The sequence below is a fragment of the Aspergillus alliaceus genome (genome assembly GCF_009176365.1).
Source record: "Aspergillus alliaceus strain CBS 536.65 unplaced genomic scaffold BDW43scaffold_4, whole genome shotgun sequence".
Taxonomy (NCBI): Eukaryota; Fungi; Ascomycota; class Eurotiomycetes; order Eurotiales; family Aspergillaceae; genus Aspergillus; species Aspergillus alliaceus.
In genome coordinates this window covers 978,891-991,046 of record NW_022474687.1, presented here as the reverse complement: position 1 = coordinate 991,046, position 12,156 = coordinate 978,891, and the positions used below count along the sequence as shown (strand labels likewise).

The window sequence follows — 12,156 nt, the reverse complement described above, 5'->3', positions numbered from 1 at the left end:
GGATACAATGGTCAACCGACCCTTTCATCACGACACCGCCACTGTCAGACAAAGTGTCCTCAATAGCCTATCTGGATACATTCATTGTGGGCCAAGTTGACGCCACGGCTGTGGCTTCTATCTTCCGTGGAACCTTCGTCCATTTGGTCTATCAAATTTTTTTTTTTTTTTTTTTTTGGCGCTCCGTGTCGGCCACTACTGAGCGCGATCATTGTAGCAAGCATCCTTCCGGCGAGAACACAAGCCACCACTCGAACAAATCCGCGGTTAGACCCATAATAACTCATCTATACAATCCGCTTCCCTTCGGCAGGGATGTCCACGAACAAGTAGGTCATGCGCGGTCCCTCATTGGCCCTGGAGATACCGGTCGCAGATGGAGATGACTGTCAATTAGACTTTGACCTGATCACGCTCCAGTCCCATTTGCCGCCGGCTAACCATGTTAAATTAATTCTTTGTGCCAAGCGATCAGTGGTGTGTATAACTCCCCGTATGTCCAATAGTCCTACCGCCACTGCAGCGTGGTGGAGCTCGCTGACGAGGCATAGGCATTGGTTCATCAGGCTGCTTATTAATCTGCGTATCAAGCTGTTGAGCACGATTTTAACCATCCTGTATAGATAAAATAGTATCATTCCCTATAATAGCATGTCTTCCTACTTTCTTCTTATATTTTTGCTTATTCTCAGCTCATAAAGCTTTGATTTCTTGCTGTAAAAGAAGATTTGTATTTATTGCTATCTGTATAGCCTTTTCAAGATATTGAATATAAGAGATTGGACTGCTAGAGAGCTTTCTTTTTTGAAAACTCCTTTATACACCGCAAAATTTTATGATCTAGCTAGCGAGGATTCTGAGAAGTTCAAAAAGCGGACAAAATTAGGCCCTCAACTAAAGATAGTGCTGGTATTAATATATACAGTTAAAAAGTAATTTTTGCAAGAATCTGCTCTTGATTAACTGGGTTGAGCCCTGCTCCTGTAAAGCCATTGTATATATTACGTATAGTAAACGCCTTTGCCTGTGCTTCTAGATATAGAGAAAGAAAGTCTTCTTTATCAATATAATTATTACTAGCAATCATACGCTTTTCAAGAAGCTTTCTATATACCCATTTAAGTAGGCCGAACACACTAGCATCAAGTGGTTGAAGAAGCTGTAAAGCATGGGCAGGCATGCAGAGACAGATAATTGTATTCTGCTTGCAGAAGATATCAAATTCAGCAGTTAGATGGCTGCTATCGCCATCAAGAATAAGTAATCACTTAGCACCGGTTATATAGCGCTTAGAGTATGGTTTAAATACCTCTTTTAACCAGTGAAGGTCTATCTCATCTATTATCCAGATATTATCTTCATATATACCATGTTCTTCAATACTGTATATATAGCTGGGAACCATGGTATTATAACCCTTAGATCTTCCTGCTTAGCACACTGATATATCATTCGCCGGCTATATCTTGTACCTAGCTGAGAATGGCATTTAATAAAGCTATAGGCCCAGTTAATGCCTATGGCTGCAGTAGGATCATGTTCATGAAGTAGTAGCTGTGCTATTCCTTGTAGACACTCTGGGCGGATAGAAAAACCACACTTATCTGCCTCAAGAAGTCTTTTAATAAGTGTCTTCTCTTGAGTAGTATCTAATTTACGATTATTAAGACGCGTTTCTGATCGTTGTTCTCGTTCTTTAAGACGGGCACAAAGAGTGGTATTAGATACGCCAAATATATTAGCAGCTTTAAGTTTTGACTTGATTTGACCATTTTTATAAGCTGAAGCCTGGCTTCTTGAGAAAGAGGCATTTTATGTTGTGGTGAAGATAAATAATTTTTTGAAGAATGCAAGTGGTAGGGTGATATGAAAATTTACCGCTCGCCCGTGGATTACATTACTTACACTACAGCAATGTGAAGGCGCACATAGACACATCCGCTTTACTTCACCATAGGGACGAAGCGCGGTTCCAATTTGAAAAACGATGAATATCAGAAAGATTTTCACTCTAGAAGCGCCATCGCATAGTCCCACGCACAATGAGATACCGATTCTAAGGTACGCGGGGCTGCTGGCACGAGCTAACCGGTCATGGCTGATGAAAATGATCAAACCGGGATTTGGTTGGATAGATCGCGCGCTGGAGATGCAACATTTCTTTTTTGGGCCGTCCTAATGCAAGTTGGCCTTGTGGCACACTATTGTGCGATTATGCAGAGATCAACAAAGCGGCTGAAAGGGGAAAACAAGGGGCGAGGAAAAAAGAACAGAAAAAGTAATACTAAATATATTGCGGTGGATCCCAACAAACCACCGTCCGTGTATCATGAGGCCAAGGAGAAAAAAGATCAGTGAATAAGAATCAAGGGATGAACATGATGTGTCCTCAGGTTTACACTGGAGTAATACGCAGGCGTGCATAGGGTTTTCATCACCGCTTCTATGGTCAAAATGTACAAGGCCCAACTAAGTAAAAGCAAAATGGCTACAACTCGACAGGTCAAATCGTCACTGATCGACTGGTCGACCCGACCCACTGGTTCAAGGCTAGTGGCGTTCTGCACGAAGTCTTCGATTGAGCCAATTAACACTGACCGATGGATGAATCCTGCAATAGTTTATCGTTCATGCTCCTTGACAAACAGCGCTAATAGTGAGTCCTAGTGTGATCCTTTGTAGATTGCCACAGAAAAAAAAAAAAGAAAGGCAAAAAAAAGGGAAAAGGACTCCGCGGGGACGGGAACAGGAAATGAAAAGAAAAAAGAACAAAGGCCCTGATGTAAAACCCAATCAGGATAGTACATTCACTTCTGGATGACTATGACTTTCTTCCTTCCATTACCGTCAACGAATGTCGGTCGTAGTATAGTGACAGGAATACTTCCACGGAAGTTTTCTCATTCAAAGGGTAGTCGCTCAACACAACGCATGAGGTGACTGCTTCAGTTTACTGAATTCAATTCAGGTCTTTCCGCGATGGTATGAGGATCATGGTGGAATTCGAATGTTTCATCCCTTCCGTTGCTGAGCGAGTCAAACCCCGTGCTTTTGCCCAGCGGCCAATTTATCCGAGTCCCACGAGAAAAGTCGGCCATCATAAAGTAAAAATAACAATTGCTAATTAAAAAGTCTCCCACTTAATCAGCAATTTCAATACACAGGGACACACCGTATCGGGGAGTAAAAGTACGATTATGACTCCAATAGTGGGCCCAGAGCTGAAGGCCTCGGTTTCGGCCCAGTATCATCGGAAGGAATTTTATGTCTCAGTCCAGGGCAGTGCCCACACCAGCCGGTGGGAGATACATGCACAACAGGTGGGTAGTCATAGTTGAGGCGAACAAAGGTTCTCACAGTACTGCTGTGGACCTGATCGACTTTCAGCCATGTTTCCCTTGTGAGGAACCAGGTAGACGGTTCCCTGGGCTGCATTGGTGAGGCGTGAACTAAGTCGTAGTGTCCAATCTCCGTCGAATGGCCATGGCTGCGCCTTCCAACATAGCGTGTGTCTAGGGCTTCATAGGATTGAGATCCCGGCGCGGTCTCATGCATGGGCTGCACCATGATTGACAAATTGTCCCAACCTTGACGTCAGCCACCACGAGTCTGGATTGGTTGGGGAAGACTGACACTCGGGAGCTTATCGATGATGATCCTTCCACGATTTCAGATTGAGACCGGGTCCAGTCCGTGCCTCTTCAGCCATTCGTCTTCCAGAACTCAGTTGTACGGTGCCTTCTAATTTCAACGTTAACGTCATCCGCCACAATGTAATGGTAATAATATGTAATCTCTCACCGCTCAGTCTGGGTAGTTAGTGAATGTGGGTAAAGGTGAAATGGAGGAACTCGATCCAACTCCCCATGCGGAAAGTGCGCGGAAGTCACGAGTACCGCAAGCAGGTGACAAGAAAGCCACTTCTTTCAGGTCATAAAAGGCCAACCTACGCTTTAAATACTGCTATCCTTTCACACTCCCATCTCTCCTTCTTCACCCCAAATTCAGTCAATGCGTGTTGATTGCCCACCCTTGCATTCAATATGGGGATCCCGCAATATAACGGCGCATCAGATCATGATGCCCCAAAGAAACCAACAGACACAGATCAATTGATTGCACATTTTGGTCGTCTTCACGTCCTAGACGACCTCATCCGTTTACGGGCAGCAGATCCAATCCAGCTCCCTATCCTTGCCTATCCCAAGCCTTCTCACGATGATACGACCTCTTATGAATACTTCACCGGTCAAGACCTGGACTGTATGGTGGACCAAACAGTATCGACATTGATTGATTATGGTTTCAAGCCGGTGAGTATAGCATGCTCCTCAAATCCAAAGACGTGTTGGACAACGTGGCGCTCATACAATACCAGCCTCGCAACGATGGAGCCATCGTTGCCCTCTTCACGCTGTCTGATCTCAATATGGTGGTTACATTCTTCGCTCTTAGTAGGCTGGGATACACAGTCATGATGCTCTCTCCACGATTGTCAGCCGCTGCATGCGTATCACTTCTAGATATGGTCGGTTGTGATACCATCCTCTATGGACAGACACCAAGTATCCGTGCCACTATGGGAGAGATTCTCCGCCTGAAGTTGATCGCATGTCGTCCGATTATCCAACGACCAGCTCTGGATGGCTCTGATGAGACTGAAGTGTTAGTCCTCCGCAAGAATCGGAATCCAGAAGTCCAAAAACAAAAGATCGCTTTGATTCTTCACTCTTCCGGGTCAACCGGCATGCCAAAGCCTCTCTATCTTAGTCACAAAGCCATCATGACCCATCCAATGCGTGGCCCGGGATTGACCTCCTTCAACTCCCTCCCATGGTATCATCTCCATGGCTTATCAACCGCCTTGCAGGCAATGTACATGAGAAAGGTAGCATATATGTGGGATGCATCCCTCCCTCTGACGGCATCATCAGTCTCCTCGGCCCTCGCGGCCGCGCAACCAGAATCAGTTCAGGGTGTCCCTTATATTCTCCAACTTCTAGTGGATAGTCCAAAGGGTCTAGATGCGCTCCGAAAGTGCAAGTTGGTAACATATGGTGGTGCACCATGTCCCGACGAGCTCGGAGATCGACTCGTGGCAGAGAAGGTTCGTTTCGGTGGCTCGTTTGGTCTGTAAGTATTACTTGAAATCATAACTTTGTCTTTGCGGCCATGTTAATAGTGTTGCCTAACACTACAATAGAACAGAGGCTGGCCTTGTCGCAGAGTCTATCTCCCGTCCAGCAGGCGATCCCTTTTGGAATTATATGAAGTTCTTCGACAATATTCGCCCCTTCATCTGGATGAAGCCCATCGGTGCAGATCTTTTCGAATGCGTTTATCTTGCTGGTCACCCAGCACTGACTGCATCGAATTCAGATCAGCCTCCGGGGTCGTATCATTCTCGCGATGTCTTCACACCGCACCCCACCATTCTTGACCGGTGGAAGTATGTGACCCGGTTAGACGATCGTGTCACACTTGTCAATGGAGAGAAGGTGTTACCTCTTCCTATTGAGGGAGCTATAAAACAAAGCCCATTCATTCAAGAAGCAGTGATAATTGGAGTGGGGAAATCTGTCCCAGGTCTCTTAGTCTTCCGGTCAGAAGAGACAAAGCACTTCTCAGACGAAGAGTATATGGACCTTATCTGGCCTACAATTGAAGATGCAAACTCACGAGCGGAGCAATTCTCTCAGATCGCAAGAGAGATGATAACTGTTTTACCAGTGGGCTCAATTTGTCCTCGCACGGACAAGGGGTCCATGATAAGAGCGCAGGTATACGCAAAATACGCTGATGTGATCGAAGACACGTATACCAGGCTTGAGCAGTCTGCAGCTGGTACTCTTCGGCTTAATCAAAGCAGTACCGAAACCCATCTGCTGAGATTATGCCGACAAGAGCTTGGATTTCCTATCTCCAGCGTGGATTCCGATTTCTTCGCCGAGGGTGTTGATAGTCTAAAGGCGATCCATTTGCGTCGGCTGATACTGAGAGATTTCCAGATCACTGACAGTAAAAGCATCGGTCAGAATATAGTGTTCGAAGCAGGCAATGTCTCTCGTTTGGCAGAGCACATCCAGGCCGTTCAGAGTGGTCAGGATACGAAGGCGGAAGATGAAGTATCACTGATGCCAGCACTGGTTGAAAAGTACTCTGCATTCTACCAGCATGCCTCAAGTCCGGGCTTAGTATCAAGTAACAGGGGTGTGGTATGTTTTTCCAACCTATTCTCTGGCGTTCCCTACTAACTCTATCTAGATCCTCACTGGTGCCACTGGATCAATCGGCGCACACACGCTCTACAAGCTTCTCAATGATGACACTGTATCCGTTGTGTACTGTCTGACACGTAGGGATCAGCCAAAGGAAGAGATCCTGGACGCTCTCGCAAATAAAGGCTTGGAAGTTCCGGCTTTTCGGACAAAGAAGGTTGTCGCTCTGCGGAGCTATCTGGACAAGCCTGATCTGGGAGTTGGCGACGAGATGCTAGATGAGATGAGGCGATCAGTTTCATTGATCATCCACACAGCTTGGCCCGTCAACTTTAACCTTCCTCTAGTTAATTTCGAGCCTCACATTCAAGGGGTGTACAATCTCATCCAACTATCCTTATCGGTGCATCTTCCTGCTCCAGCTGTCCTCCTGTTCTGCTCGTCAATTTCCACAGCTCTTGGTGCTTCATCCTCCGAAATCAACGAGACGCCCCTTGAGGATTTGCATAGCGCACTTGAAATGGGGTATGGCCGTTCAAAGCTGATCGGTGAAAGGATTGTGAGCAACGCGAGGAAATCGGGCGCTCGAGCCTTTTCACTAAGAATTGGCCAAGTCTCGGGACACTCTAAGAGAGGCCTTTGGAATGATTCTGAGGCCATACCTCTGATGATCCGATCGGCGCTGACACTCAAGGCTCTACCCCGGATTGATACCACCTGCTCATGGCTCCCGGTTGACAAGCTTGCCTGTTCAATCCTGGAGATCGCCAAGGCCTGCTCAGTTAACTCGTTTGAAGACCGTCAGGCCAGCCCATTTATCGATGACACTATCTACAACTTGTCTAATCCTCGATCATTTACCTGGACTGCCTTGCTCGACAGCCTCCGACGGAGCGGATTCGATTTCGAAACGGTCCCCTTCGACAGGTGGTTGCAGATGCTACGCGACAGTGCATCTCGCGGCGAGGAGCTGATCAATCCTGCCGTTAAACTAGTCGACCATTACGAATCGATGTACGGAGAGGACGCCTTGGCGCCAAAGACTTTCATCACGGATAAGGCTGAAAGAGACAGTGCCACACTCCGGAATGGTCGCCTGAGGATCATCCAGGATGGTATCATGAATCGGTATGCCAAGGATTGGTTGCAGCGCTGGAAGACCTTCTAGACCGAGCGGCACGTACGACGAGATGATTATAATGCGGATTGACGAGAATCACGACGTTGTCCATACCTATTTTGACTGTTGCACATAGAATGAACCAACAGTAATACTATTATTCCTGATTGTTTGTATTTACATGTGAGCCGCGGGAGTGATCACTAGAATGGCCATTCACTAGTGAAGCACCAGCAGATCGAAAATGATTTCCACATGGCTTCGCAGTATTCCGGGGGGTTACGTGAAGGAAGCGGCAATCTGTATCAATTTTTTTTTTTTTCGGCGGAGACATTTCTCTAGTTTATACTTCAGGGGAAGTAATTTTTTAAGTAAATCTGGTTTTTTTTTGTTTTAAGCAACAATCTGATACATTGACACAGTGCACAAACAAAATCAAAACTGTCTACGCAAGACAGGTCGAAGTCACAAAGCAATGTAGAGTCAAATCGTCAATTTTATTTTATTAAGTGAAAAGAACAAATGTGGGTATTTGTAGAAAGCTCCTACAGGATATTCCGCTGCAAAATAATGTAGGCCAGAAAGAAGTTTAAAAAAATCCACCGACGTATAAATACACGATCTAGACCAACATGGCCATGACCAGACCACCCATGATACCCGTCAGGCCAGAAATACTGACGGACTTGCTTGCGCCAGCAGTGAAGACCGGGCTATCGGGGTTCGAGCCCGAGTTGCTCTTAGTGGGAGCGGAAGAGTCCTGGGCAGTGGTCTGGGTCGCTGATGTTGTGGTAGATGTAAAGCTGGAAGAAGATGCAACACGGCTTGAGGAGCGGATGTGCTGGGACGAGGAGGGGCTAGGGCTGCGGAGAGGAACTACGCTCGCCGGAGGAACGGGGGTGGCGGTCGGCGCTGCTGGCTCGCCGGGGATCTGAGGCGATTTGGTCGTTCCAACTGGGCTGACTCCCTCTGGGGTTTCCTGCTCTGCAGGGGCTGGGGTCGAGGCAGCTGGGGTAACAGTGCCAGCTTCGACAGTGGTTGCAGCGGGCTGAGGCTGTTCAGGTTCCTCGACGCTAGGGGTTGGTGTGCTGGATTCGGAAGTTTCGGCGGCGGAATTCTCAGGGGACACATCAGTGGGAATGGGGTTGCCGTCGTTCACTGTGGTTTCAATGGCCTGTGATTCAACAGGTTCCTGGACCGTTGGTGTGGGTGCAATGGGGGTAAGACCAGAGTCCACCGAGGAGGAGCTCGTTGGCGAGACGGCGGTCTGTCCACCGCCAAGGGTCTGGATGGAACCTCCACGGGTGGTATCGCAGATGGTAGTGGTCTCGGTCACATAGATGGTGGTTTCCGAAACATCAGAGCCTTCCTCGCTGTCATCCGACGAAGGGCTGGCTGGGGCCGCTGGAGTAGCTGTGGTAACGGCATCGGCAGCGCTGGGCTGGGGATTGGCGGTCTCCGGGACGTTGGTTGGGGCCGCAACGGACGCCGTCTCGGACACGGGAGCGTTTGTCTCGGGCAGGGTCGTGGAGGTAACGGAAGGAGCAGGGGCCACTGTCTCAGACACAGCAGCTGTAGCGGTCTGGGCTTGCGGGGCTGCAGAGGCGGTTGCATGGCCAGTGCCGGTCTTGAATAATTTGATGTAGTTGATCTCCCAGTAGGCTTCCTTGAAAGCGGCAGGGTTCTCGGCCACGTACTGAACACAGCTCTTGATAGGGTTGCTAGCGTCACTGACCGGGCATCCAGAGTCCCCGAACACACCACCGGCCCAGTCGCCACAGAATGTGGTGTCAATGATGAACTTTTGCGACTTAAAGCGGTCGTGGAAGTTGCACGTTCCCTGCAGGTGAGCCATGGGGGTGCCGAAGGCAGTCGTGTCCGGGTTACCATCGGTGATTGACTTAGGGATGTCACCGCGCGCGAAATACCAGATCTTGATGAACTCCGCGGTCCACTCCATGGCGTAGACACCACCACCCTGTTTATTAAAAGGGGCGCCCGAACTACCACTCTTGCCCTTAACTACACACCCGATGGTACCAGAGGCTTCACCGCACTCGTTCGATGTCATGGTACCGGACATCTCATTATCGCTTGACAGGGCGCAGGAGCCGCTCGTGTGCAACACAATCTCATTGGCTTCATGCTTGTTTACCCCCTCGATGATATCAATCTCGCCATCATGGGGCCAGTCGGGACCAACGGACCAGAACGCCGGCCACGTACCGCAGACGCTACCCGGCATATGCTCGAGATCGATAATGTACAAACCCTCATCATAATACTCCTTACTTTCGATACGGACCGAGTCTCGGCCAGGGCCGTTCGCGCTGAGTGTGGTCTTGTAGTCAACGCCCATATAAAAGCTCCCGCTCTCAGTCACCTGGATGAGACCAGAGCTCTCTGCGTAGCTCTGATTGGCATAGGTGACGAATCCATTGGTTGGGTCAGCGCCAGTGAAAAACTTGAAGTGGTCAAGAAACTTCTGCCCCTGCCAGGCTTCAATCAGTTGGTAACGGCTACCAGAGCCGTTCGCTATTGTGGGTGTGATCAAGGATGAAAGCGCAATCGATCCTACACTCCACAGGAAAGACGAGGCGGACATCCTGCTTGCGATTGACTAGAACAGCAAAGGAGGGAAAAAACTTGTAAATTGGGTAAGATGACGCCTTGAAGATCTCAGATCTGGTCAAATCCGGGAGTGACTCGAGGGATTATTACTGAAAAGAATGAATCCAACCGTCAAGGCTGGGAGAGTTGATTAGAAAGGACAGGAATGAAAATATGCAGACTTCGATCTGCAGCAACAAAATAGTTCGGTAAAGAATGTAAGTGGTTCTAATTGGCAAAGTAAGAAAAAAAAAGAAAGAAAAAAGGGGAGGTCAAGAGAGAGAAATGTAGTACAAGATTGAAAAAGTATGGACCAGCAGGGGACATTAGATATAATAAACAAACGGAAATTCCCCCAGTGGACCGACCCTCCATCAAGGCTAGTAGCCTATCTTCCATGCATGCCCCTGGCTGGACAAGGCTCGCACAACTCTTACCGTTATAGTTATCGTAGATAACTAGCATCAGCCTATGATGGTGGCCAAATTCATTCAGCAGACGCCGTTGGGCCCACGAGTCGAGAGAGGGCCGTTCGTAACTGGCCGCGCCACAAGGGTTAGAGCGAATCAGTGATCAAATCAGCATGTAGACAAAAATTGTCTATTTTGTGAGGAGACCCAATGGGGCGCGCGCCTCCATTCTTTGTCCTAGCATACCAATAGACGAAGTTGCATTTCTAGTCGGCGGTCGGGTATCCTGAAACGCGAACATCTCCTGAGAGGGGAAGAGCATGAAACACAGGAGGCGCCTATCTTTAACACTCCAGAAGAAGCGGCTGTTTCCACCGAATTGTGCCCAGGAGAGTTCGTCGTGAAATGGAAGAAAAAAATAAGAAAAAATTAGACATGACTTTGTCTCTACTTCTTCATGTCCGATACTGTGCTGCGGATAGAGTCATTCCAAGCGCGGTGCCTGGCAACACCTGCTTACATTTTTCAAGATCAGAACACGGTCGGATCAGCCACTGACAGATGCGGAAAAAGCCAGCCGATCTGAAATTTGCACCGGACAGGCTTCGAATTAGTGCCTGAGTTTCCCACATAGCCTAAGTGGGCCGGTTGAGTCCAGACATGGTGTGGAGCAAAATGTGGCAACGGCGTAGTTGCTCTGTGTGGACTAGTCCCACCGGCAGCGCGAGTCCGAGAGATCAAATTGACTAGGATGTCAGCCAAGGGAAAGTATGAGGGGGAGAGAAAAGGGGAGAGAGATTATTACTTGTGACCGGATGAGATGTCTAGACTCTGGACCGTGAATGAGTGTGGATGGGGAATGAAGAAGGAAAAGGAAGAGGAAGATGATCTTCATGGCCAAACAGAACAAAACAAAACAAAACAAAACAAACAGGAAACAACATGAACCACTTTTCTTCCTATTTTTAACACATTCAATCATTATTGTTAAGTAACCTTCAGTCTTGAAATGAATTTGTACTACTACCGTGACTAATATATTTCTAAATCAATACTCTCTCCTATTATCTATTGTCTCGGCAGTCTTGATATTAGGATCATTACTCCATACTATTTATTATCTGGAACCTCCCGTCCGGTCCCACGGATCCTTCCCGCTCTAATAATTCAATTCTCCGAATTCGTGGCTGACTTTGACACTTTGACTCCGAGTTCCCATCCGGCTGATTTGAAGAACAAAGACACATCGTAACATCGACACATAGCCCCATCTCTCTAATTATGATCAATAGATATGATTGAACTGACTAAACAATTGCGTAGCGTAGGCAGTTCGAAGGTTCTAATTCTATTGCTTGAAACGGAAACCCCGTTTTTATGGTGCGACCCGAAAACGCTTATTAAGCAGCTTAGGTCATGTGATCTTCAACCAAGGTGTTACCCCACAACATTAAAATTTCAATTCGCACCACCCCTTTCAGTATTCTTACACCCTGCTATCGTCACCACCACTATCCTCCCCACCAGTTATGGCGACTTTGGCAAGGAATGTATGTTGAACTATCAAGTGTTAACTTACCGCTTACTATATTCAGTGTTTTAACTAATTATGATAACCTAGAAGTGGTACATATGGTATCTTTATAAGGCTGCTACAGAACAGCTAGAGCTTCTGCTGTATAAGCAGATAAAATATATTCTCGCACTTCCCTGATCACTGATTACTTTAGAAGTGGCTGTCGATAGCTTTAAATGTTATTGGCGACCAGGGAAATGATATATACAGAAATAAAAAGGA

General features: G+C 47.5%; 2 protein-coding genes across 2 annotated transcripts; one reads left to right on the top strand and one right to left on the bottom strand.

Annotated features, from left to right (window-relative positions):
• Nucleotides 1-4,043: 4,043 nt before the first annotated feature.
• On the top strand, nucleotides 4,044-7,643 carry BDW43DRAFT_321265 (uncharacterized protein; the record flags this gene model as incomplete). Its single annotated transcript, XM_032049303.1, has 4 exons — nucleotides 4,044-4,313; nucleotides 4,379-5,133; nucleotides 5,204-6,215; nucleotides 6,265-7,643. 4 exons carry the CDS (start codon nucleotides 4,044-4,046, stop codon nucleotides 7,384-7,386), a joined length of 3,159 nt encoding a protein of 1,052 aa, XP_031905059.1. The 3' UTR covers nucleotides 7,387-7,643.
• A 317-nt stretch (nucleotides 7,644-7,960) lies between these two features.
• eng2 (putative GPI anchored endo-1,3(4)-beta-glucanase) lies at nucleotides 7,961-10,059 on the bottom strand (the record flags this gene model as incomplete). The annotated part of the gene is made up of 1 exon (XM_032049302.1): nucleotides 7,961-10,059. Exon 1 carries the CDS (start codon nucleotides 9,941-9,943, stop codon nucleotides 7,961-7,963), a length of 1,983 nt encoding a protein of 660 aa, XP_031905058.1. The 5' UTR covers nucleotides 9,944-10,059.
• Nucleotides 10,060-12,156: the final 2,097 nt, after the last annotated feature.